The 27,350-nt window shown below is 44.0% G+C and overlaps 2 protein-coding genes across 4 annotated transcripts; both read right to left on the bottom strand.

The window, feature by feature from the left end:
- Positions 1–1,177: 1,177 nt before the first annotated feature.
- On the bottom strand, positions 1,178–15,258 carry ern2 (endoplasmic reticulum to nucleus signaling 2). 3 transcript variants are annotated; one of them, XM_076034724.1, is made up of 24 exons: positions 14,877–15,258; positions 14,049–14,166; positions 13,918–13,951; positions 13,681–13,753; positions 13,514–13,586; positions 13,295–13,417; positions 13,099–13,200; positions 11,625–11,684; positions 11,215–11,431; positions 10,877–10,955; positions 10,639–10,789; positions 9,535–9,677; positions 9,165–9,347; positions 8,145–8,286; positions 7,775–7,879; positions 7,578–7,668; positions 6,693–6,882; positions 6,491–6,587; positions 5,912–6,111; positions 5,606–5,753; positions 5,171–5,298; positions 3,420–3,543; positions 2,735–2,802; positions 1,178–2,589 (listed from the first exon to the last, which is right to left on the bottom strand). In XM_076034724.1, exons 1-24 carry the CDS (start codon positions 14,943–14,945, stop codon positions 2,407–2,409), a joined length of 2,901 nt encoding a protein of 966 aa, XP_075890839.1. In that variant the 5' UTR covers positions 14,946–15,258; the 3' UTR covers positions 1,178–2,406. The 3 variants fall into 3 exon arrangements, with proteins under 3 accessions (XP_075890839.1, XP_075890849.1, XP_075890858.1); XM_076034734.1 differs by having other exon boundaries at positions 7,578–7,665; XM_076034743.1 differs by lacking the exon at positions 14,877–15,258 and having other exon boundaries at positions 13,918–13,969; positions 14,049–14,172.
- Positions 15,259–16,849: 1,591 nt separating this feature from the next.
- LOC142893804 (carbohydrate sulfotransferase 12-like) lies at positions 16,850–27,010 on the bottom strand. The gene is made up of 6 exons (XM_076034712.1): positions 26,837–27,010; positions 21,047–21,703; positions 20,721–20,863; positions 19,092–19,220; positions 18,217–18,409; positions 16,850–17,496 (listed from the first exon to the last, which is right to left on the bottom strand). The coding sequence occupies exons 2-6, from the start codon at positions 21,602–21,604 to the stop codon at positions 17,224–17,226; spliced, it is 1,296 nt and encodes a 431-aa protein (XP_075890827.1). The 5' UTR covers positions 21,605–21,703; positions 26,837–27,010; the 3' UTR covers positions 16,850–17,223.
- Positions 27,011–27,350: the final 340 nt, after the last annotated feature.

The raw sequence follows: 27,350 nt of genomic DNA, 5'->3' as shown, positions 1-27,350 counted from the left end.
GCTTGTCGTACCAGGAGACCTGCGCGTTAAAGCTGCTTTTAATGGTGCGACTGAGGGGAGGGAAAAATAGATTTTCAAATGTCAAATGTAATTAGCGTCTACGAGAGCGTTGTTACTAATGCCTCATTTAACCCACGATTACACACCAATGTGGTATTCTTTTATCAGCAGTCCATCAACACGACTAGCAGAGGGTTCTCTCCTCCTCCACCACCCCCCGCGCACACCTTGAGCAGCAAATAAGCGGCTGCAATTACACTCATTGTTTGACGAGGCACGCCTACTGATATACCAGGTCTCTGGTTTAGTTTTAAAGATGATCAGCATGAACAAAACAATTTTGGATTCTTGGTGCACACTAAGGCCTTGTTCAGACCGCCAGCCAAAATCCGTTTTTTATCCCATCCAGATTGAAAGCGGGTGGCTCTTCTGCAGTTGCAAATGGCATGAAATCCTATTTTTGCAAAACAGATTGAAACTGCCTTTGGGAGGTAGTTTTAAATCGCATTTGGACAGATGTGTCACAGTCTGAACAGCTCCTAAGAGTTGTGGCTACATGCAATGGATAAGCAGTAGTTTGGTAATATGTGCCTTGTCTTGGCCAGGTGACTATGAATTCTGAATTTATATAAACAATTATGAACTCAAAGTCTGATATCTGATCATCTGAGTTTAAATTTGTTATGTTTAAATTACATATGACGGCAACTTGTGATTTGTTTTTTAGCGGCGGGTAGAAAACATTCAATGTGCAAGATGAAAACGTTAACAAATGTAACGTTAAGACAACCATGAATGGAATGAATAGATAAGTTAACTGCGAGATACTTATGTCGAACCATTGACTTGATGAAAGTATTCTGTGACAGAGTGGCCACAAAACATGAATTAAAGGTTTGTAGTCATTAATGTCTCATTGAAAATTTGTTAAATTTGTTTTGTTTTGGGGTTTTAATTATTCTACGGAACACATTTTTATTGATTTGTCAGTTTTTAAGTCAGCGTTTGTTTAACAAACATTTAAACACTTCATTCTTTGACCCCTTCGAAGCATCTGTTCCTTTCACTCATTAGGAGGTCTTCAAAAACTGTTCTTCATTCGCTTGACTGCACACTTTTGCAACAATAACGGAGCCACTTTCTGTACGACTGGAAGGAACAAAGGAGCGCAAACATCCAGAGAGGAAGAAGCTTCCGCATTTATGTTAAAAGCAGTAAACAAACACTGTGGCTGTAATTGTTTCATTGCTGGCTGCACACAATGGCAACGAGCTACATTTACAACTCGTTTAACTGCAGCGCCTTGTATTGAACTGGCAGAAAAAACACAGATCAGTAAAAACTTCACCAACACTGTGGCAATGGTAAAACATACAGACAAATGAGATACGGGGATACCGACAAGGATGCCGTGAAGTAAACAGCTTCTGAAGAAATGAATCACGTTGGTTTTCTTTGTAACGACATGCAACTCAGTACTGTGACAGTGTGAGACAAAACAGTGCACTTCCCCCAGCAATACCGAGCCGGATGCCAAACAAAAAAATGACCGTCTGGGAGGAATAGAATGTAACGGAAATACACGAGAAAGCAGTATTTCAAACAGTGGGATCACACCTTTTTGTTTCAGTCTATTAGTGTTTCACAACATGAAGTCCTCAGCCCACAGTGTCTTTCTTAGCCATATGAAAACCAGATGACTCTTTGATAAGAGGAGAACCTAGCATGTTATACTTTATGGCAGTTTTGTGTTTGGCAGAAATACATAATGGAGACGCACGGCAACGTGTAATGTAAAACCTTTACCCTGTTGATAAATGCAAATGTACACAGCCCGCATAGGGAATTCAATGCACATGCAAAGAGACAAATAAACACACCCACATCATAAGAATAAAATGAGAATAATATAATTATATGGCATAACTTAAATTATTTGCATGTGTTTTGAACTCTCTGTGCCACTGCAGGTCGGTCTAAAATCTGTCATGAGTTTCTTAGGATGTGTAACAACAATGGAACCACTTCCAGTGACCTTCAATCCCAGAGAAACACGCGTTGTGTAGTTGCCGTTGTGTGAATGCGTATTGCTCAGAAAAATCTGCTTGAATTGAACACGTGAAACATTCTCCTTAGCTTAACAGAGACCCCTAGTGGCAGATATTACATTTGGAGTGTGTTTGGAGTTGATTTTTTTTAAACAATTTATCAGTAGTTGCAAAAACAAAAACAACAACACAAAGCTATAAAAACAATTCAATGCATATAAAAACCCTTTTTACCGCACACCGTACCCCCCACCCGCACCCCCAAAAACACAGTATGGGCTTTACAAAAGCAATAAAGGAGGCTCTGTCAGGGGCAGGTGCATTTGTGGATGTGCGTGAGGCCGTGGCCGTGTGACGCCTATTTGCTGCTGGGACTCAGATAGTACGGGTGGAACAGTCTCTCCTGGCTGCACACGTGCATGGCGGCGTGCGTGTGCATCAGTAACCGCGGGAAGCGTGACGTGAAGTAGCCGACGAAGCCCTCCGGCAGCTCGCCCAGCGTCGCCTGCACGTCCGAGGGCAACTCGTGGTAGTGATGTTTCTGCAGCGGGTGGAGACGACACACAAGACGGGTCAGAAATCGTCCGCAGCAGCAGCAGCAGCAGCAGCAGCAGCAGCAGCAGCAGCAGCAGCAGCAGCAGCAGCAGCCAGGTGTGGCAGGAGACACAACTGAACGTGAGCCTGACCTTATTCCTCATGGCTCTGAGCAGATCTCGGACAGAGTTTCCCTTGTACGTCCTGAAGCGCCTCAAGTCTGGTTGGGGGAAGGACATGACACACACAAATAACCTGTTTATTACAGTAGGAGCACTACAATTTACTGACCGGGTGGATCTCACAAACTGCACAGATGATCTACAGACGCACTAAGATGATCTTAAACACAGCAAACAAATTTGAGTAGATTGCGACTGAAAAGTACAAACAAGATTGAATTAGGTGTTTTAATGCACTGACTTATTGGCGGAATAGCAGCCTACAACTATAGAGCTTGCAATACTCTATGGATTTATTTATTTACTTACTTTCTTATTTATTTTATCTTCTTTCCTTTTGGTTTTCTGTATCTTGGTATATGTAGAAGTTGACTTTGTGTTTTTATCGGGACTTGGTAACATGTGGTTAAATGTGCTCGTTGTAAAGTTTGTTTTTTATGTTGTTTTTTTTTGGGGGGGGAGGGAGTAATTCATTAACTACAAAATCACGCTGTGCTTTTGCGAAAATATAAGCTTCATAGCTTCAGCTTGCTCTTTTTTCAAACAGACACTGTGGTTCTTTGTGTATCTGAAAGTACATGTGCACATACCATCAAACAAACTAAGCTAAGCTAAAGAAAAAGAGTGCGAGCAGCGCGGCCGCATCACGGCCTACCCATCTGTAGCGGCACCGAGATGTGCATCCTCCAGTTGGTTCGGACCACCGATCTGCCCGCCGTCTCCAGCTGGACCACGATGGGACTGTCGGACGGCTCCTTCTCTATGCGGTCGCTCACATCCTATAGTCAAAATACACAGCAGTAAAACAGGGATAAGGAAGGAAACTCTGTAATCCCCTCGAGGGACTATTTGATTTAGTGCCAGCAGTCACACAGAACACTACAGCATGCAGCAGTAGCACCTATTGGGGAGCATTTACAAGGCTGACAGCAGCAGCAGGAGTGAATGACTTTTTAACCCTGTTAGTTTTACATAGAGGCAAAACCCTTTCTGCGCCCTGCTGGCAGCAACCTCAATTCACGCTCAAGATGAACGGTGGTGTCTTTCTCGTCAGTGCAGCTATAAAATGTAGGGGTACAAAAAACACAACAATAAAAATATATATATACAGAACGACATAAGTGAAATGTATTTTATAATGGCTCCATGGCAACGTTAAAAACGCACTGGACAATTATTTGCACAACAGTAGGGATGGGAAGAATAACCGATACGTATGGAAACACGGACAGGCGCGGCCACGATGCGGCGTGCATCGGCAGAGCAGCCGTGAATCGATGCAATTTTGGGATTAAATCCAGATGCATCGGTTTTTACGTCTGTCACAGACCGATACAGTGCTGTACCTTACAGCACTGCACAGCGCAGTTACAAAAATGTAAGAATTTTAAAAATAGACCGATTGCTGCGCGAGCCGGCCACGGAGGTACGTGCCGATATTCGTGGAATGATTCTACAGCCAGAAGTGCCCAACAAAAAGAACACCGGCCACCGCCGGACTCCTGAATTCTGGCGCAGCGGAAGGAGTGCTGTGCTGGAAGTTACAGCACAGCGCTGTGCTGGAAGTTACAGCACTGCGCTGTGCTGAAAGTTACAGCACAGCGCAGTTTGCTTCACCCCGATCATGTGGATCAACTGATAGTCCTAAAGAAAAACCTTAGAGTGGAACATGTCGGTTGAATAATACAGTATGGACTGAAAGTGACACATCAATGAGTAGTTGCATTGTGCACTAATCTTGATTGACTTCAAGGAGCCATGACATTATTTTTTTTGAGTATTTGAATCTTTTTCTGTCTTCAATTTCTCATCACAGCCAAGCTATTTCACTGTTGTGACTGTTTTATTATGACAGTTAGGCTGCTGTCTGTTTACAGCAACAGCAAGAACAGTTTACATTTATTCCATTTGTAAGCAATAAGGAAAGTTTAATTTACTTTTCATAAAGTATATTGCACTGGCCTTGTTATTGTTAATTGTGAACCAGTGGTTCACAAAATACCTTTAAATTTAAATTGAAAAATACAGAATGTTTGTATTTTGGTGGATAAATAATCAGACTCATTGAATTGCATAGCATCATTCCTTTGCATCGGAGTCTCAAATCAAATCACATTGTGTTGGATCAAACTGTGCTGAATCGCACTGCATCGTATTGGGGGTGGGGGACGAATCGTATCGTATCGTAAATATACAAATCGTATCGTATCTTTAATGTATCGAATCGTTGGTAGTGTATCGAGATACGTATCGTATCGGCCACAGACCAGAGATGCACAACCCTACACAACAGCGATTGCCCTTTTCTTTGCAATCTGACCTTCTAAGTTTGATTGTGAGCAAACACTGGTTGTTTCTCTTGATGAGCTGCGATTAAACCTCAACGCGTGGGTTCACAGGGCTCACCTGGAAAAAGAGCAGCTGCTTCTCCGGGCTCCAGAAAAAAGGATGTTTGAGCACGCAGGAGGTGGAGGGGCGGGACTCAGCCTCAGGACTGATCATGTGCTCGATCAGATTCAGAGCGATGATGTCATCTGGAGAGGGAAAGAAAGAAAGAAAGAAAGAATCTTTATGGATTTTGGTGGATTTGTTTTTCAGACCTATAATTGTGTTTGGATCAGCGACTTCAGCGCTGGCTGGGACGTTGCCTTCAGTGCTGAACGTACATGTCAGAATGTTGGACTGCAAGGCTTTAGACTTTTCCAATATATTGCCCATCCAACATTTTGCGTTTGCTTGTTTTTTTTCTGTTTATAGTTTGCAATGCCAAAAACAAAACAGTGTAATTCCAAATATGACAGCCAATACAAAACTTAGCTCATAAAAAAGAAGCCGCCTCACCGTGTGAATCCTCCGTAAAACACAGCAGTGAATACTCTCCTGCCAGGATGTTGGCCTGTCGCCTCAGTGCATCGCCAAAAGGGTGCTGCCCTTTGCTGATTACAAAGTAGAAAATACAGCCTGCTGAGAACACATCCACAGCTGCTGTCTGCAGAGAAGAGAAAGGGGGGGGGAAATGCACCACAAAATTACCGTAACGTGTACCAACAAAAAAAAAACAACATATTTCCTTGTCCAAAGTGGCTATTTTGAGTAAAGAAAAAGCATCAAAGGTTTTCTAGGGAAGATATTGCGTGAGCGTTGTACCGGCTTGTTGCCAGGAGTGTCCCGCAGAACTTCGGGGGCGATCCAGCCCTCAGTTCCAGGGATTCCAGATCGCAACGAGAAGCTGCTGCGGCCGTCTTGGATCTTCTTGCAGAGGCCAAAGTCAGAGATGAGCGCTCGGACGTGGCCCAGGGGGCCCGGTCTGGACAGGAGGATGTTTCTAGGTTTGAGGTCCCGGTGGACTGCAAGAGAAAAAAACGACCCTCACTTTGTGTTCACACTTGGATGCTAACGAGTAGGCCAGGGGTCACTGCAGCGGTGGGCCCCTAAAGGACCGCATGAGTCGCCCTGTGAGACGACAGTGCTGGCCACTGCACCACTGTGTTAGTCACTGCAAATAATTACTGAGAACTCATGAACGTGATCATTGTCTTCGCACAGATCACTATCATTAATATTTTTATATAACTTAAGGCTAACTGAGAAAATATGTGACTTCAGGAGAGTCTAGCAAACAGGTTGCCCTTCATACGACTCAGTCCCCGTGAAGCAGCTGTCAGGTTCAAAGAGGTTGGTGACCCCTGGTGTACGCTGTGTTCTCCACGTGTGTGCGTCTCACACCTATATTGAGTGAGTGGAGGTGCGAGAGGCCGCTCATGGTCTGTTCCAGCAGACTTATGGGGTTCAGATCGGGGAAGCGGGACGGATCCTCCACGTACTGCAGGAGTGGGGAAGGACAGAAACGAGCCTCCATTGGTTTCTTCTATAAAAAAAGACTTTGATAACAAAACAGAACGCTGGTGACAAACACGCGGCTAACGACCTGCTGCAGGGTGGCGGCGCACAGCTCGATGGCGATGTAAGTGAAGAGGCGGTCCCGCTCCGTGCAGAAATATCGGATGACGTTGGGGTGCGTGTCCGACTCTCGGAGCAGCTGCACCTCCCGCTCGGCCACCTCGAAGCACTCGGGCAGGATCCGCTTGACGGCGATGCAGCGCCCGTCGAATTTCCCCCTGAGGTTGAGAAAGCACAGTCCTTCCAGAGGGGCCGATTTCACAGTCAGGAGGAGCGACACACTAACGCGTGTTAGGTTATGGGTAAAAGCTGTATGTTTTCTTTTGACGAGCCTGCGGCTCAGACTGCAGGAAATTAGAATCGCTGTTTAATTATTTTTGACATTTGGTTTTCATTTACAAGAATTACACGTGTGCAGCGTTAAGAGATTATGCATTCGGCTCTGTAGGATGAGGCGGTTATGATTATGAACTACTGAAAAGGCTGATGGTGCCACACAATCTATTATTCCCCCAAAAGGAACAAACATTCGGGTCATGTCATTAGCAGCTTTTTTATTTAAACAGAAACCTAAACAAAATCTAAATATTAAAGTACCTCAATTGTTTATATATGATACTGCACAGAACTGCACAGAAATATGACAAGTTGAACACAACAGAATGGCATCAAACTTGGAATATATATTATTTCCTTAAGAACATAAATGTTCTGGTTCGTCCTGCTTATCTCTACGAATGCTGCTAGAAACCCGTCGCTACATCCTGTTTGCATCTGTTCTCAACGTCGCAAATGTTGGCTGACACGGATATTCTTATCTCGCTTTGTGCTGTAAAACAGACGCCAACCGGACCTGACCTGACCTGACCTGACCTGAACCCTGCTGTCGCATCGTGCTGCGTCTGTGCCGTACCTGAACACGAAGGTCCCCGCTGTGCCGTGGCCCAGCACCTCTAGCGGCGCAAAGGAGATTTTACCGACGTGCACCTCCTCGCTGTTGCCTTCTGAGCAAGGGGGAGAAAGCCAACACGGCAGAGATGAAGCAAACTCCCGCCAACTGTGAGAAACAGCGGCAGGTTCTCAGTTCCGGCGCAGTTTGGAGCACGTTACCTGCTGCAGGCTTGGCCCCACTGGTGACGCTTCTATCCGCCTCTGAGGGGCTGCTGCTGTGACTGCGAGGCCTGGGCGAAAGGTCGGCCGACGTATGATGGGAGTCTGGGAGAGGGAGAGCAATTATGTGCCGCGTGCGTGCAGGGGCTTTTCCCGCAGCCAATTTCATCCGCGGAATAAAGAATGCATTTTGGATTTGCAGACTTTGTGAAAAATGTTGCCTCAACCGGACATTAGCATTTTAATAATCCACCATTTCTCTTTGAAAGTGCACTGCAAAGCGAAACGCTAGCACGCTGAACCGGGTCCCAAGGTCATTTCATACGAGAGGTTGAGCACTGTGAGGAATTGGATTTCGGAGTTTACTTACCGGCAGAGAGGTTCGTGTCGGTAGAGTGGACGGAGTCGGAGGAAACTGAGGCCGCCGTCTGGACGCTGGGCTGCATCCGCTGGAGACGCAACTCCAGGGCCTCCTCCAGCTGTCGCTGGGCTTTCAGCTGCAGAACTGCACGCTGCACGCACATACACAGAAAAGCACCACAGGGATTGAGGAAAAGAATTTCCAATAGATTGAAAATGTTGAGGTCTTTAAAGAATAACTAACAGAAGGCGGTGAAGGATTTGTTTTCAATACCAATTGAAGCAAGTAAAAATGTCATCAAAGAGAAAACTTGACTGTTCATTACTTCCTGCCACCATCTTATATTATATTCACAAAATAAAAATATTATTAATATGTATGAAATAATCATGCAAAGATTTTAAATTAAATTGTTATGCAGAGCTGGTATTATATTATACGCACGGAATAACATTTAACACACACATACATTTTACATGCAAGCCTGGTGACATATGCACCACACAAACATGTTTGCTGTGATAACTTTTCTTTTCACGATACAAACTCAGTTGAAACAATGTAAAAGTGCATAAAAGTTTAACGAGAACTGCAGTTCTCAATCCATCCTTCGGTTTAAAGTTTAAAGGGACCCTCAGGTGTCTTGTTTAACACAAATGAAAAAATTGTTTTGTGTTTATGTTCAATAATGTATCAAATGCGGTGTTTATCCCTCAGGCATGAACAAATATTGAATATGTTTCTTGCCTCATTAAATAAACATTGTTTTAATTCTGTATTATATCGGCTTGTGTGAGTGAGTGTATGTGTGTGTGTGTGAGTGAGTGTATGTGTGTGTGTGTGTGTGTGTGTGTGTGTGTGTGTGTGTGTGTGTAACTCAACAAAGGTTTGACTCCAAATGCATGAATATTAATTAATTTATGAATATTAATACTAAAAAAGTCATGAACACAAGTGATTGAAACCATGTTGGGATACAAGCTGCAGCAGCTGCAGAGGGGCATGGAAAAAAAAGAAAGAGCAACTCACAATGGGGAAGGTGACCACGACCACCAGCCATCCTCCCAGAAGCAGCGAGAGGACGGCCAGCGCCAGGTTGTCTTCGGTCAGGTAGACAGGAAGTACGGCTGACAACCTCTGATTCTGCCCTGATTTCCTCCCATCAATGTGTTGTCCTCTGTTAGTGTTGGCATCTCTAGTGGCCTTCTGGAACTGAGAGCACACAGTAAAAAAACAAAAATGTAAAAACAACAGAGTGAGATTTTATTACTGTCTACTGTTTATACTGTGGAAGCAGTTGGCAATATAAATGAGTGCTGGGAGTGCTGGGATTGTCTCTGGGACGGCGCGACACAGATTATGAGGAATGGTTGCGGTCTTGATGGGATTCCCGACTCACGTAGTGCTGATGGTAGTACGCAGCCCGGGACACAGAGGAGGCGGAGGGGTTAGAGGGGATGACGGCCTCCCTGAAACGCTGCAGGCTGGTGGGGAAATCCCTCAGCATGGTGGTGTGAGCCACTGGAGGGAGCTCGTGATGACCTGGACACACAAACACACAGGTAGCAACACAAAGGAAATTCAAAGATATGAGGTAAAAGCTATCGCTTTGGATTTTTTCATCTAAATGGAACTGAGAATTTAAAGTTACTCTATAGCGAAATCCCTTTCCAGAGGTGTGAAGTAAAGAGGAACAAATACTTTCCTATACTAAAGAAGATTTTTCAGGTATATATACTTTTTTTTCTGATGACTTTTTACTTTTATTCCCTGCATTTGTACACAAATGTCTACACTTGCTACTCCTTACAATAAAAAAAAAAAAAACACGCTCGCGACTTTTGTGTGTTGTTAAAAGCAATTAACTTATTATAATAGTTGTCGCTCGAAGTTGAGCTATTAGGACTATGCTGTTGCGTAGTTCAATATAAAAGTGGATCATTTTAGAGGGAGATTAAAGGTACCTTTACTTTGGGGTCACAGTTACTACACAGTAATGGCATTACATTAAATAATTACAGTACCAAATAACATTGGTAATTGTATTAAAAGTGTGTGTATCCAATAATGGCGGACATGTCATATCTATTACTGAATACACTTTTTTTGGGCTGCAGTTGAAAAATAAAATTAAAAAAATATCATACAGAGAGAGTAGCAAAACTAAAATGAAAAATGATGATCCAGATGTTCATGCAAGACCTGGACGTTCTTACTTTTACTGAAGTAGAGGAGTAAATCAGTACTTTTACATACCAGAGTATTTCTTTAAACATGTATCTGTGCTTATACTTATGTACCGAATGTGAATATTTTTGACTCCTCTGGCCATTTCAAAAAGCACATCCATGGTTCGTATGGGGAAATTAGTGATGAACACACAGATACAGATGAATTTGATAGCTACTGTAGCCCAGATAATCTTGCCTCTAACTTTAGACAATTCTCCTGCTGTTGGATAACAACCAGCACCGTTGGTAGTTTTCTACATGTGCGTCCGTACCTATTAGCAGCCAGTGGTTTTTCTGGTTGTTGGTGGTCCCCGGTGGGTAGCGCACCTCGGTGGACGGTGTGATCTCACAGGCGCCTCCATCCCGGACTGTCACGTCAGCAGTTTCTGGACCGTCGATACGAGCCAGCGTCAGTCCCCGAGGCTGCCGTGGCAACAAAGAGCAGCCATCCGGTCACGTGATAGCCACACCATTCTGCTAGTACATAAATTAAACCCTGTTTGTTCTCACCACTAATGAGACCCCGTGGTGGACAAGGGAAGTGGAGGCGTAAAGGTGGGAGTCCAGCTTCCCGACGTAGAGGGTGGGTCTTCAAGAGGAAGGACAGGTTTGGTTATTCCCTTTGTTAGGTTAATTATGCAGTTGTGAATTTTACTGGCACGAGCAGGAAAAAAAAAATACTATTTTGAATAAAAATGTATGCCAATTGTTTGGGCTGTGACTTTGTAAACTGCATCAAACACACTGTTTTTTTTGGTAGTTTACATACAAACAAACTGATGAAACTGCAGCTGGTGGCCTGTGCAGGTTGACTTTGTTTTTTTGCAGGAAATTGTACAGTTTCTTACACGAGTTGCGTTTGCGCGGTCGCTTGCTCCTTCACAAACTGGTAGCTCCATTTCAGCGTGGAGTGCGCGTCTGCCTGCTCGTTGGCAGCGGAGAAGGTGAGAAAGCGCAGCGTTTCCATGGCGAGGGACAGGTGGGGGGCGTGTCTCAGCGAGTCGCCAGAGTACAGGTAGACCCCCACCACGGGAGATCCGTAGTTCTGACTCCACAGGACGTCGCCTGCAGGGCCGGCACACAGAGCCTTATTGCCAACGGACCACACAACCACAACCCGCGCACTCACACACACCAGTCCATCAGCCCAAAACACACACACACACACACACACACACACACACACACACACACACACACACACACACACACACACACACACACACACACACACACACACACACACACCTCCACCTACCTGACTCTCTGTCCACCGTCACAACAAGACCATCGCCACTGGACACCAGGTGAGCCATCTCTGGGAGTGCGACAGGAGAGTCGGGTCACTTTTTGATCAACACACTTTACACATGACACACACCCCTTCAGGCTCCAAGCAACAGCTAACAGAGACAAAGTGCTCTGCTATTTCTTTTCATTGTTCAGTTGGGAGCCACTTCAAGAAAAGATTTCTTGTCCAAACATGCTTGATGCACCTCACTAAAGTTGTTGTTTCATGTCAATTAAAAAACAACAAAAAAAACAAACTGTGAGAGATTAGCAATATGACAATAAATGTTATAAAGAAAAGCTAGAATTGAAATAAAGGATTATTATTATTATTATTATTATTATTATTATTATTATTATTATAAGAAATAACCATTTTGTAGAAATGAGAATGTCAATTACATTTGCTTTACACAGCAGATATGCTTGATTTTATTTTACCAGAACAAATCGCACACTATTTCACAGAGAGTGCAAGTATCCCACTGAGACTATTTTTTGATGAAGTCTGATTTTTCCCAACTGTCATACGACATAGAAACACATCATCTTATATTGTGAGATTGTGTAAAACAGACTCCACATCTCCCGCAAAACAACACCGACACCGACTAAGAAGCTCATTAGCTGCGTCTCCCAGGACCAGTCGCAAGACGCAAACAAATGATCTTGAAGAAAACATATGACAAGGCTTAAGAGATCCCTTGAGGTAGTTCAGTAAATGCTGCTCTCATTACTCAGATCACATGCCAGCATCAGTCAACACAAGAACTGCCCACCAACATTAAAGAAATGCACCCAACGCACGCCATGGCGCAATTTCTTTCTTCTTTGAGGAAGTGAAACTCTCTCCCCCTGAGGCGCCCAAGCAAAACTTTCTCATTGGTCAGACCCATTGAGTCTCTGCTACAAGTCATCGCCATGCTCAGCGTGAAAAGTCGCCCCCAACATTCCTCATGATCAGGTTAGTTGTGTGAAAACCTTGAAGAGAAGCAATTCTTTGCAAAAACAAAAAAGTTTCTAAACTTAGTCATATGAACAAAGTCATTGCAATGCAACAAATGACTTTGGCGTTATATTCCTTTTACATGCATACAGATCATTGATGAGTAGAAGGTGTTGAGCTGAGGGCAACTGGACTGGTTCTTGTGATCTTGAAGACGTTTCGCCTCTCATCCAAAAGGTTTCTTCAGTTCTAAAAAATGGAGGTTGGAGAGTCCCAAGATCTTAAAGTTGCCTTAACTCAACCCCTTCCACTCATCAATGATCCATCTCAATCTGATCTACTGCATGAGTGAATGTCATCTACTTTAATATGACCTGGATGACTGAGAACCTTCATCGGCATCGTTGATGAGGTTCTACAGGTCTGGTTCTTTTAACAGTGCAGTGAAATTTTCAGTTGGTGTGTGTGTGTGTGTGTGTGTGTGGGAGAGACGTACTGTATTCTTGTTTCTCGTCGTACGGTGGGGCAGAGTAATCGTTGTATGTGGCATTCCAACGCAGCTCCTGAGTCTTGGTGTCAAACATGGTCACCATGTACTCTGCAAGCAGCAAGTCCAAAATGTAAAACGACGACACAGAACACAAAAAATGTGTGTGTGTGTGAGTGAGTGAGTGAGTGAGTGAGAGCCGTACCGGTGCGTCCGATGTAGAGCAGAGGAGTGTTGGGGCAGATGGATTCGGAGGTGGAGGTGGTCAAACTGGTCTGTTTTTCACCCGTCTCAGGATCCACAACAAACCAAACGTCCTGCTTTTTGCCTTTTTTTGAGCACACGCGCAACAAAATGACAGTTTCATTCGTCAGCGGCGACCTGTAAGATGCCTTAATCCCCCCCCTGCTCAACGGTGTCTCACCTGTGTAGAGCATGCCGTCGGAGCTCCTGCAGGGAGCCGACTGGACCAGCTCAGGGATGGTGAACGGCAGTTTCTGCAGACACACACGTCAGTGGCCATACAGAGAACTGGAGACACACAAAATGGCACACAGTGCACAAGGCACTCAAGAAAACTGCACTATTTACCATCAGGCCCTCCTTGTGTTTGCCACCCAGGATGTACAAACTGCCATCGTTGGGATCTGGGAGAAAACCTGGCCTGCATAAAACAGCAGCACATTATTATTATTATCATTATTTATTACTACAACAACAATGTTTGAGTAAGCACCTAAGTTTTTGCATTTTTTTGTGCAATAGGAAAATATAATGATGAAGTGTCATATAAGGCAGGCTTGGGTGTTGTGAGCATGTGTCACCTACTCTGTAAGGTACACGGGGACTTGAATAATGGGATCTGAAAGAAATCAAAGCCCTATTTAATTTTGGGAACATTAAAGAATCAAAAATTAAATGAAAAATGATAAACAGCCTTAAATTGACTGTGCGTGAACCTTCTCTGAGGGTCCACTTGATGTCTCCGGACTGTTTGGAGACGGCGTGCAGACTTCCGTCCAGTGTGGAGACAAACAGGAGGGATTCTGGGAGGGTGACAGATCTGACTCCTCCCACCTGAAAATAGAGGGACCACAGAGAGAAACAATTCAGAGCAGATGGCAGTGTCATATATCTTTTAGCGTAGCTTCTTTACAGCTTGTGTGTGTGTGTGTGTGTGTGTGTGTGTGTGTGTGTGTGTGTGTGTGTGTGTGTAAGGGGGTGTGTCAGGGGTGCCTAGTTCACTCCCTGCTGCAGTCAAATAAAACAGATACAGGTCCTTATTTACCAGGATATCCTGCAACGCGCCCTTTCAGCCCAGTGTTACCGACCATGTGTGTGTGTGTGTGTGTGTGTGTGTGTGTGTGTGTGTGTGTGTGTCACTGACTGCTCCCATAGTTACCCACCAATAATTGGCAACAACTCTTCGGTACAAGAGCCATGGCAAACACACTCAAGATTTACCACACACACACACACACACACACACACACACACACACACACACACACACACACACACACACACACACACACACACACCTGCAGGCGCGCAGTATTAACTTTCCATGGGCAATTTGGACGATCACATTATGGCAACTTCAACTCGCGGCCTGAAATAGACACTAAAAGGGCCGCAGCGGGGGGGGGGGGGGGCGGTTGCACTCCCGGCGAGATAAACGCCACTTTTAGCCGCAACAGTGACACACACACACACACACACACACACACACACACACACACACACACACACAGAAAGTAAACAGAGCCGCTAGTCGCGTAGTTTACCTGAAATAAGTTGCCTTCCCAAAACAGCAGGAGGAGGAGAGAGAGGAGCAGTCGTCCCGGCGGCCCCATGACCCCCCGAAACTGTCGCTTCTTTCCACGGTTCGAAACAAACCGGCCACCGCCGCTATTGAACTAACAACAAAGGTCGAACTCTCTCCGCATTTCCACCGCGTCCGTCCGTCCGTCCGTCTTTCTGTCTCCTCCACTTGGAAGTTTTATTAACGCCGCTCGTCTAACATCGTGGCGGCAAGAGGGGGCGAAACCAGAGCTTTGGCCATTTTAATCCATGTGTGTATCTGTGACTTTAATCCCAACACACGGGTGACGACGCCGGAGTTGTTGCGACTATTTCTTTATTTCCGTGTTAGGGGACGGAGTCGGTGACGTCATGGGACGAGCTGTCAAAAAAAGGGGGCGGTGGAGCTGAGTGACGCTAAGTGACGGCACAAGGAGGCCAATAGACGAGCGTGTTTGGGGGGAAAGGGGCGGGGATGCGGAAACAGCTGGAAGCTGACTGGAACACGTGGAAAAAGACAGGAGGGCGGTTGTGAACGCAACATTAGCCCCGTGTTGGTGGGAGGACCATTGTTGTTCACTTTCCAGACTGTTGTGAAGTCCACACATCTGAGCCGGTGCTAGAAAGTGTGCACGCACCAAGGAGTGTTGTGACGTTTAATCACAGGGTACTTCTTTTTTTTTTTTTTTTTTTTCTTTAAAGGCTCTCACTCTTTTTCTTTTTACTAGAAAACCTAGCAACTTTTGTTTTTGTTCCAAATTATTTGCTAGATAGATGCTGATACTGCAGTTCATACTGATTTTGGTTTTGACTCTTTTTAACAGAAGAAAAAAAAAGAAGCAACTTCATCTGATTCAAACCCTCTTAGTGAACTCATATGAATTTAAATTAAAGAGCTGTATCTCAAAATATACAAAGTTTCAGAAATGCATTTACACATAATAAACGGATTTAATAGAAGAACAGTCTCTTGTAGCACCATTACATTTTGCATTTTATTCCTTTACTTACTTACTTACTGACTTACTTACAATTTTCAGGCTGTTAGTAGTGCACAGAAAAGTCCATAAAAATAGGTGTGGTTTTCCACTGAAGCCCTTCCTGTAGAATAACCAAAATTTTCCCCCACAGTGAAAACAAATTAAACTGGGTCACTTTCACTAGATCTTAGTGAATGTTTGCAAGGACACTAGCTTGTTGTCTTTAGATAATGTTAGACTCTTTGCTCCTGAAAGCTTGACCTAGTTTGTATTTTCCTGAGATGTTTTTTTTTTTTTAATTCAATTTATTTTAAAGATTCCCAGCAAACCTATAAAGTTATGAAGCTACTCCCATACAAGCCAGGTCCTTTACTCATGTGGCAAAATACCAACAACAAATCCCGTGAATGTTGAGATCAACACCCATAATTTGGATCAATTTTGCTACGTAATTACAGAACATTTTAAAGCTTGCAAGGGTAACCCTGAACCTCATCCACACGTGGAGGGAGTTATGCAAACACCGAGAGCAAGTCAGGTTTTTACAGAATTAACAGAAGGGCATTGATGTAGCTCCTCACAGCCCCCTAGTGGTTGAACTTTAGTTGTTGGGGGGACTAATATTATTCTAATCAATGTTTGCTATTGGGCTTCACATCAGCTAACATCTTCAATTAGTGTTGCAGGATTTAAACCGTTTTTGCTGCAGGGTTTCTTACCTTCTCAGCTATCAGTCATGATGCTTCTTCCATGAAATTATAAAACTTAATGTGGTTAACAAATCTTTGATAATTTAATTTGTTATGGTATCTCTACAAAGACAGAAGCACTGAACAACAGTGTCTGTGTGTACAAAATGAAACTAGATGTCTATTGGATATTCATTTGAAGACACTTAGACCCTCATATGCAATTTCGTCAGAGACAAACAGGAAAAAACGACAGCATTTGATCAAAATTGTGTCAAAACCCCAAACTCAGATGTTTACGGATAAAACTTTATTTCTTTTCAGAACATTTCCCTTTAACAAGTCATCTGATTGATATCCCTTGACGCATCCCTATAACTTATTATACCAAAAATACTATAGACAAAATCCAATTTAAAGTGCCCGAACATGTGTAAAGATGACTGCAAAATGCAACTTGAAAGCGAGTGTGCTTAGACGACGTAAAATTAAATAAAATACTTTCAGGCACTTCAGTCATTTTGAGGTATGCACAGAGCTGAGGAAACATCAAACGTCACATATTGGTCTTTGAAAAAGGCATTTGCTGGCTGTGCATGGGTTGTTCAGGTGTGGGCTCTACACACAGTGCAGATCCCAGCGGGCCTTTGGCTTGATGTGGTCTACTCGTGAAGCACGCTGTCTGGCTTGGGGTAACCAAACAGCTCAAAGTCGGGTTCGTACAGCTTGTACAGCTCTCTCCTCATTTCCATGGGAATCTTTGCAAACCAGGCTCTTTCCCAGCTGGTTGCAGTACGGTTGCGGGCACCGGAGGGGAAGTGTACCAGGTGATCCACCTTCAGCAGCTTGAGCAGGTGCTCCGCGTCCGTTTCAAGGGTTTCTAGTCGGCCGATGAAGTCGTACTTCACCTGGCATGGGTGGCACAGGCGGTACACCTGAAACAACACAATGGGCAGGTTGGCGATACATGTGTAATTGTGACTTTTTATGCAATATTTTTGTCTAACGGCTGTTTTGCTAGGGGATAATGGCTGCATAATCTTGCCGGGTTATTGTTAAAGAAATTACAGGGCATACGGTCTGCGTCAGTGAAGATAAAGCGGTAATTCCTAAAAGCTTTTACTGCAATGAATTTCAGGTGAAAAAGGTAAAAAAAAAATGATTGTTGTATAACTGAATAAGGTTCATTGTGTCTTCATAAGGTATATACAATTTATACCGTTTTTTTTCTCTTGTAACAGACACGCTATTTTAAAATGGTGTTTTTCGTACCTTGGCATGTTTTGACAGTAGCTTGCGTCTTCATCAGAAGATGACCTGGGTGGTGTTTTGTGACCCGAATTTATCAGCTGGTTGGTCCGCTCCTCCCTTCCAGGACGGCGCCACACAAGCGCGTCACACAACACCACCCAGGTGACCTTCTGAGGAAGACGGAAGCTACCGTCGAAACATGTCAAGGCAAAATAACATTTTAAAATAATGTGTCTGTTATAAGAGAAAAAACTGTCATAATTATTGTTGCATGTCTGTTGGTGTGATACTGGGATCAAAACAGTCAGGAGTCACATATCTTGCAGTGCCATATCTAAGAAGTGACACGTGAAGTAGGTGTAAAACTCCTTGTGTGCCCATGAACCGAGCGAGGAAAAACACACCTGGCGCCAGTGTTCGTTGAAGATACTCTGCTTCTCGGTCTCTGGGTCCAGCAGGTACGTGATGAACTGCTGGAACGTTGGCGTGACCCCAGCTGCAAACGCCTCCGCTGCCGTCTCTGGCAAACGGCCCGACACGTTACCGTAACGATGCAGCATGACGGAACCAAACTGCCTGTAGAAGTCCTCATTGGGCCTTTGAGGAAAGACAGTGGCAACACACACGCGCGTCCAGTGAAATAAGGAAAGCAGTGAAAGTGCCTTTTCATTGAAAAGGAAGCACAATGTCTAGCTCAAAAGGACAATGGCACAGGTGTCAAACTCTGGCCGGCAGTGTAACTATATATGGCCTGCAAGGCAACACAAAATCACTTCTAGAGCTTGCCCGCCAGTATTATGCAGCACATGTACCGCTAAGACTACAAATCCCAGAATGCTCTGCTGATATTTTGGCATGTCAAGCAGAACAGGACGTTCACGAAAGGATACTATTATTACTTCATTGGTTTATTGTTATTTTATTTGAAAATGTATTATTAGCCCGTGGAAAAAGGTTACAGTTGAAATTTAAATCAGAAGCCTGCAAATAAAAAGAGGCATACAATTTTTAAGTTTTTTTCAAATTTGAAATTCAATTTTGCATGTGTGCAATATTAGGTTATTTATTGCATAGTATAAAGCTTTGCTTGTTCCATATTCAGGTTGAAGTAAAACTTGCTTGGGTCCATATAAAAAGGTTCACTGTTCTATCTGGAGGAAGATTTTTTCAATAAATATCAATGTTGCCGAGCGACTTTGTCCAAGACTAAAATTTTGGCCCCGCTGTGTGTTGGAGTGGGACTATGCGCTCTCTCACACACACACACACACACACACACCTTCCAAACTTGTTCCGGAAGGCTGAGATGAGCCGAACAAAAGGGTCTCGTACGAACAGAAACTTTGTGTAGTGCTGGAGCTTGAGCGCCATCAGGTGTCGGGAAAGAGAACCATAATGACGCCAAAACCTGGTCGGACACAAAAGCATCTCGTAAAAGACAGGATTAGGAAAAAAGAAAATGAAGAAAAATATTTGAAAAATTCAAGCCTATCTAGAATTATCTGCGACATGATCATCACAGAGGAGAGGCTGTTACACAACTCTCTTCTCAGTGTCTATTTTGTAACTAGCTTCTCCTGTTACACAACCCCCTTTTCTCAGGGTCTATTTTGTCGATGACTTTGGCCTCTGAAAGGCAGAACTTCACAGTTCTCACAATCTGACTGCACCTCTTCATACGCCACTAAATAATTAAAATAAATGTAAAAGTGAGAGTAGTTTGAGAAGTGTTTTTAGATAAGAACAAGTTTCCTTAGACAGTGTCAGACACTCATTCATATTCCCAAACTGACTCCCTATCATTTGAGAAGATCAAGGTTAGCAGACGTAGCTGTTTACTTTCACCGTCACTGTGGGTTTGAGAGGTATGCTGTGTTTGCCTGACCACGTTTGCGTTTCCGCATTTTTTCTGTTCTGTTTTTCTCATTGACTCGCTGTTTTGCTTTGGATACGAGTCTATTTAAACTCCTCCTTCACAGCAACACAGTGCTGGGAGCAACAGCATGGAAGGTCAAAAAGCCATCAGACAGCGTGAGTATTTCTCCAGCCCCAAAATGTGCACACTTTACCGGGGAGACATGTGATTGAATTTATGGTAATGGTAATAGTTGATAAAAAAAAAAAACATATATATATATGTATATATATACATCTAACATAACGTGTCATGATAATCAGTGGTGTAGTCTACATGAAACCCAGGTATAAGGCGTATGACCACTAGAAACGGACCACTAAAAATGATGCGCAAAGATACACATCAGTTTTTCTTTTGACATAACGTTCACTTTTCCATTCAGAAATGAGATTAAAAGGACACTTTATGTTCTGATCTGTTAGATAGTCTGCCATTTAGCGGCGCTTTAGCGAATTTGTGTTTGCACCACTTTTTCCCCTAATCGATGAAACTTTTTTTTTTTTTAATGTGTGTCAATTATCTATTATTTTTTTCTTTATTTTTGCAAATTGGTTTCGTGACTGCTGTTGTCCAGCTTTAAATTACTGTTGCATATCTTGTGTTGTTAATACATATATTTATATATTTTGACACTACATAATCAGTCTTTCATGATCTCACTTATATGTGGATGCATACTTAATGCATTACTGAGCATGGTGATCATGGATCATGATGTTTTGTGCTGTTTAGAAGCAGCTGCTGCTGGTCAAACGTGTACGAGGCTGGCTGAGAGGGGGAAAAAAATCAGAGTTTACCCACTAGAATAAACTAAATTACACCACTGAGGATAACATAAAATATTGTCATTTCATCGATTTTTGCATGAGCGTTTCTCTTGCATTCGGGGTCGCACACCTTCCAGCTCGATTCCATAAATACCAATACTCAAAAAAAGAGATGAATTTGTCTTTGTGTGGCACTGATACAGTGTTTGCAGAGTGGCAGTACTTGGCAAAGGTGAGGTGAAGGGAGGAGTTGTGTACGAGCTCGGGAGGTACGGCCTCCGGGTCACTGTAAGGTTTCCCTGACGAGGGCGAGATCAGAGACTGAGACAGAACCACCATCACTCTCTTCCAGTTGGTGCATGCAACCTGAGCCACAAGAGGGAAGGAAAAAGGACAGAACACGAGGACTGTAAACATTTCTGTCTGAGCGTGCAGGTCTCTTTCTAGCCGTTAGACAAAAAAAGACAAAAAACAAACAAAAAAATGGAACGACGGCCTAAATTTAGCAACCACAGTTTGCTAGAACTAATCATGCAAGACGCACGGTACCTTGGGAACGAAGCAGTAGATAATTTGGTGCGTGTCGTCGACGATCAGGTGATCCAGTTCCCTGTTTGGGATCTGCTCGAAAGCCCGAGTCCTGCCGGGGAATTCCGTCGCATCCACCCCAGAGCACATGTCAGTGATCCTCCTCTTCCTCACTTCCTGATCCTCATCCACAAAGGTCTCGTGTCTTTCCTCCTCCTCTTCCTGTGCCTCCTCTGTGTTCCCTGTCCTTTCTTCATTTCTTTGTTCAAGTGTGTCCCTGTCCTCCTCCTCCATCACCTCTACATGCTTCTCCTCAACCTCCAGACCCAGTGTTTTATTGGAGGCGGTGGCGATAAGGTTCCTGGAAGAACTGGCGCGGTCAGCGCCGCTGGGAATAAAATGCGAGGGTCCAGTTGTGGTCCGAGGGTCAGAGGCAGAGCCATGTGACACATGCTTGCGGTCCTGCAGCGGGTAGAGGTTGAAGCCGCCACCGATGTCGTCCCAGTAGACGATGATCAGCAGGACCATAAACAGAGAGCCCAGGCCGAACGCCACCCGCAGACTCCGCCACGTTCCCATGATTGCATCAGATCCGGGTCACGGAGGAGAAAGAGGTTATCTCAGCTCCATGGTGGCCATCTAACACGGAAGGAGATGCTTCGTGCTCGCCAACTGCAACTGCAAGAAACAGGAAGTGTGATCCAAAACTCGATTCCCCTTTTGTATCTCTTAAATTAAGTGAACATTTCCAAAAGCAAAAAGCAAGATGTGAGACTGTTGTTATTCATCTCGACATGATCCAGTGTGTCCAGTGCTAGTTAGTTAGTACCGGTAGTAGGAAACATGCTGTCAGACAGTTCACAGTCACTTCACTAACTTGCTAATTCCTAGTCTATATGACTCTTAAAAGTATGCCTTTTTATGAATTGTAGGACAGTATTTAGCATTGGGTTATAGGCTAGTAATAAATGTTTCACTTCAATCAAACTCATTTTATTATACTTTATATGATATGTATATATATATATATATATTTATATATATATAGGTAGATAGATAGATATAAATATGCGCACAAACACAGTCACCCAGTTAACATGTGAACACTTATGAAATCGGTATCATAATAAACTTATGATGTTCAACACCTAAACTCTTCAATTTCATTGAGCTAGACTTAGACGTTTTCAAGATAATTGCTTTTAAAATAAGGTCAATTAAACCTGCAAGCAGGGTTGGCGGGACTGAGCCCACCCCATGGACTTGCAGCTGACAAACTGGCAGCACTTTCAGAAAAGATGTATAAACCAGTATATAAGTCTAAGTAAAATAAGATTTCAATAATATGAATACTGAACAATTGCGTTTTGGCAGTGTAGTGTGTTTAAAAGTGTAAAGGACGAACTGAAACAGTGATTAGCATGCCGACCCCCGACCTCTGCCGACACCGCCCCCCGACATCTGTGGACTCTGGAAGAAGTCTAAATAATCATAAGCCTGTGTGTGCAACTGATGCAGATTTTTCACCTCCAGTTTTTTTTTTTTTTTTTTTTGGATGAGGCTGTCAAATGTAAATTTTAGGCCTTGATGAGACAAACACGTGGGTGTTTGAATGAGCTCCGCTTTTGCAACCTTGGAAACAAACGCTACGAACCCGGTCATTTCTGCGTCTACATGAAATGGGCTGGATAGTAAAGACTTAAAGTGGGGGAACAGAATGTCCAAATTGTGACACATGAATACCCTGTCTACAGGCAGAACATGATCAAAGCAGCATTTTGACGGGAGGAAAGCCCAAGTCAACATGTACACAAAGATTCACATGCCTATGCAAATTAACCTTACATACATATTTCCTTAATTGCAGTAAGGAGAATTGTGAATGCCTTATTGCATTTGGAAAAGGGAGTGAGTATTGAGGGCTGAGCTGCAGTTATATGTCTGTTTTTATGGGGCGTTGTCCAATCACAAGCCAGCGTTTATGCAGTCAGTGTTCTGCATTGTGGATCTTTCATGCTCAAAGCCGATCCAACGTTCTAACTATATCCATAAATATGAAGAATGAACACAATGATTTAGAGGCTGGTAAACATTGTTTATTGTCTTATACTTTTTTCAGTGCATAGAATTGTAAAATTGGAGACATCAGAAAACAAAGTGCAATTGCCTGCGATATATTCATATTCAGTTCAAAAACGAACAGTACATTTTTGAGCGATATTAAACAACTTGAAATATGTCACCTCTTGCTTGTCGTATCAAATAAATTAGAGCGAACGCAATGTAGAGCTTGATGAGACGAACGCGTGGGTTTTTGTTGCACCTCGATGCAACTTTCCTAGGGGGCACTACGGCCATTAAAGTTTGTCTCGGTTTTTGAAACCTGGGAAACAAACGCTTCCAACTCGGCCATTTCTGCATCTACAGGAAATATAGTGGTATCATTTTTGAGCCAAGGTCTTCAGGAATCTAACTGTGTAACTTTTATCCAGGTGTGAATAACGGTGTAGGCATGGCCAGTGAATGAACAGACAGTTCGACTTGGGGGCATTTCAAACAAATTCAAATATCTCACTTTCTGTATGTCGTACAAAAAAAGTTAGAGTGTACGCAACATAGAGCTTGATGAGACCAATGTGTGGGTTTTTGTTGCATGTCGATCCGACATTCCTAGGGCGCTACGACCATTTTAGTGTTTTTTTTACATCTCGGCCTGTAGGTGGCGCTCTGGAGGAGCTCTTGCCCTGATTTTGTCACCAAGTGACAAGTGATCACAATTTGGTGCGAATCAAAGCATATTAAGGGGGTGAAAGTGGGGTAGACAGTCCCCATTTTGTCTAGGGGGCGCTATTGAGTGGATGTGAATTTCTTTTTCAAGAAATCCAAATTTGGGGCAGGTCCGACCTGCATGCAAAATTTGGTGAGTTTTGGAATATGGGAAAGGGGTGAAAATGGGGTTAAAAATTTTTGTGAAAAAGACCTTTACTTTGAAGGGCCGTAAAATGAAAACTAAAGCCTCTATCACAATGTTTTCAATGATAGTAGGTCATGAAGGTGTGGTCTACATCATACTCCGATTTCAAGTCTGTCACACCTACGGTTCCTGATTGTTTTGTTTTGAGATTTTTTCAAACAAGTGAAGTGTTGAAGCGCAGGTGCCGAGAAAAACAAAAATAATAATAAACATACAAAGAACAAACGGGTCTTCGCCTTGCAATGACCTGCTCTGCTTCAGAGCTGGTCTAATCGCAGGGGCTCAGTCCCTGATTATTTTGGGACACCCTGTATATATACATACATAATTTATTATATAATTTATAATCTATTATACTTTTAGAGATTTAAATAAGAATATGTAAAGAAGTACCTCCACGGTTAAAAGATCAGCAAGCTGGACTTTAGGTGTGATTGAAAGAGTTCTGCCTCTATATTTACAGTGAAATGCAACTAAATACCAATGCGAGGACTATATTTGCAATGTTAAGTTTAGTAATTCACATTTAAGTGACTTTTAGCACCAGTGTTTCGGTATTTAATTTTGGCAACACTAAATTTAGGACAGTGACATCAAAAAAACATGACTGGCATGTGGGAACAGACACAGTGAATCTCAAAACTTGTCCCGGGGACAGACCCAAACGAAAAGGGCTAACTCAAACACATGACAGCTGACAACTGGTCACATTCTTCACCCAATTCACCCAAATTATGATTAATTGAAAACATTGCTGCAAACTAGGTCTGCATGCTACAGTTGGGTATGCGGCCGGAAGGAGAGGGGGTGGGGTTGCTGTGGGAACTCCAGGCTCTGGCCCCGGGGGCGTTCAGCTGTCACTGAGATGTGAACAAACGGTGCAGCGGGGGGATGGATGGCCTCGGTGCAGGGCTTGCAGGAGGGTTTAAACCCCCACACACCCCACACCCTAACCCCATTCCACTCCCCTTTCTGTCTGCCCCAAAAAAACATCTGCTGTCAGGGGAAAATATGACGGCTCTCTAATAAAACCTTGCAGGGAAAATGCAGCTGGGGGAGGAGGTCTGGAGGAAAAGCGGTATGTGTGTTTTTATTTCTGGCCCCACCCCCACCTGTGGCAGGCGCATTGGGCGCTTCAATGTCGGCTTCATTGACAAATTCAATCTTTTCTGGAAGAGGAAACATCTTTTTGGACCGGGTGGCCTTCATTTAAACAGGGCCGGCAGCTGCGTGTTGTCCGCCAACCTGGCATATGGTGTACCACACGCGTGTATCACCGCACTCTCCTTCCACTACCCCAAACCTACACACTGGTCCGTCCGCTACTGACTGATGTCCTCCAGGTCCTAGCCCCTATGTTTTAAGCTCCATCTCAGATCACAACACACACAATACTGGACTTGGTCCATCATCACTCTCCATGAGCAAAAAAGATTCCATGTTCACTCTGTGAACTTCAATAAGCTCGTACCTCTCCCAAAACATCAACAGTCCAGTCCATAGGTCACCTGTCACCATCAAAATTGCACTTTTAAATTGTAAATAAATCTTTTATTATCAATGACCTGATTTTAGACATTAAGTTAGACTGCATTCTGTTAACAAAGACATGCTGCAGACTATGGTGCCTCTCTGTATGGGTGGCCACTCATTAGTACTATCCTCCCAACTTGTGTGAGTACGTGCGTGTGAGTACGAGTGTGTGCGTCTGTGTGGAGGTGCGAGTCCATATGTGGGGGTGGGAGGGAGTCATTTTTTAATCTTGTTGCATTTCTCTGCATTTTTGTTTTATCTTGTGAAGCACTTTGGGTTGCATTGTCGTTTTGCATGAAAAGTGCTATATAAATAAAGTTTGATTTGATTTGATATAGCTCCTACTACGTCGGTCTGTCTGTGCTGGGGGGGGGGATGGGGGGGGGGGGGTGAAATTACAGTTTTCCTTTCCACCGCCTCGGAGATCTGAGCTGCTAGTTGACTGGAGGGGCCTATTTTGAGACGTCAGAGTTATAAAAAAAAAAAAAAAAAAAAAAGTGCCTCGTGTCCTGGCACGCGCTTTAACCACACGCAAGCCCGCGCACGCGCGCATGTGGTTAAAGAAAAAAAAAGGGGGGGGGTGGTGAAGACTGAACTATACCCCCTCCTCTCCCTCCCATTGTGAACTTTGATATATCAGAAGCTGCTTTGAACTGAACGCTGCTCCTTATACGCTTCTGTTTTTTTTTTTTTTTTTTTTTTCCCCCTCTCTTCTTTTCTCCCCCTTCTTCCAATGTCTTAGATAAAAACGTGGTGGACCAGAGGAGAGCAAGTTCAGACTCCATGAACTATCCCGGGCCTCTCTGCCGTGAGGGGACGTCACGCCGTCACCTCCGCCCCCAGCGCCTCAGATGGAAAACATCCTTAATTTACAGCGTCAACAGCTCACAATGTCTCCTTTCAGCCGCCGTGCTGGACACTGTCCCTCCTCTCTCCCTCACTCTGGACACTTTTCCCTCCGAACCACCGCGGCGGCGGCGGCGGCAGCGGCGGCACACGGCGCAGAAGGCTCGCCTTGTTCTCCCTCCGCAGCCTCCTCTAGCGCTCTTTTTTTTTTTTTATCCCTCTGCATCACGGCGCCTCCACAAAAAAAGCCCCGGATCTGGAGCAGCAGCAGCAGCAGCAGCGTGCGCTGCCTTTAATGCCCTTCACACCTGGAGCATCACGGCGGGAACAAAAAATAAATAAATAAATAAATAAATAAAAAAGAAGCCGGGACAACATGTATGCCTTCTGGGGGAGGACGGTCGAAGTAACCCGCAAAAAACAAACACACAACCCGCACAATTCTTTCGTCGTCTTACCCGCAAGCTCAGCGCCATGGTTTCCGTCGGTCGGTGAGCCCTTTGTCTCTGGCCGCCAGGCCGCTAACGTGTCCGTCAGCCCAGTGATGAGACCGGGGCGCCTGCGACAGGACTCACTGCGAGCGGCGGCGGCGGCGGCAGCAGCAACAGCAGCAGGGCTCCGGCTCTCCACGCACAGAGATGCGAGATGAAATCCCGCGATATTTGCTTGCTGGGAGACCCGTTAGCGCAGCGTTTCTCAAATGGTGGGTGGCGACCCAAAAGTGGGACACACACACACACACACACACACACACACACACACACACACACACACACACACAGATGCATAGAATAATCTGCCAACAGAAGTGGTCAGCCCCAAGTGTGAATGTTTTTCAATCCAGGTTAAAGACTCTTCTTTTCTCCTATGCTTATGATTGAGTGCTTTTGTTCATCTTATTCCATTTTATTTTCATATTTTTATTTCTATTCTCCTATATTAGTGCTCTATTTATGCATTTTTATTTGTCTT

Source organism: Nelusetta ayraudi, unplaced genomic scaffold, assembly GCF_046127955.1.
Source record: "Nelusetta ayraudi isolate G7.1 ecotype Tasmania unplaced genomic scaffold, CSIRO-AGI_Nayr_v1 ptg000004l, whole genome shotgun sequence".
Lineage (NCBI taxonomy): Eukaryota > Metazoa > Chordata > Actinopteri > Tetraodontiformes > Monacanthidae > Nelusetta > Nelusetta ayraudi.
Note: the sequence above shows the minus strand (reverse complement) of the source record. Positions and strands in the feature narration are given on the sequence as shown.

Bases quoted from the DNA above. Each gene is read 5' to 3' on its own strand.
- LOC142893804 (XM_076034712.1), bottom strand. From the start codon at position 21,604: ATGGGAACGTGGCGGAGTCTGCGGGTGGCGTTCGGCCTGGGCTCTCTG. The intron at 20,864-21,046 runs GTACCGTGCGTC...CTTGTGGCTCAG, and splicing joins TCTACTGCTTCGTTCCCAAG to GTTGCATGCACCAACTGGAA. The intron at 18,410-19,091 runs GTGTGTGTGTGT...CTTTCCTCAAAG, and splicing joins TTCCGGAACAAGTTTGGAAG to GCCCAATGAGGACTTCTACA.
- ern2 (XM_076034724.1), bottom strand. From the start codon at position 14,945: ATGGGGCCGCCGGGACGACTGCTCCTCTCTCTCCTCCTCCTGCTGTTT. The intron at 11,432-11,624 runs GTAGGTGGAGGT...CCGGCCCTGCAG, and splicing joins GACGGTGGACAGAGAGTCAG to GCGACGTCCTGTGGAGTCAG. The intron at 8,287-9,164 runs GTGAGTTGCTCT...ATGTGCGTGCAG, and splicing joins TCGTGGTCACCTTCCCCATT to CGTGCAGTTCTGCAGCTGAA.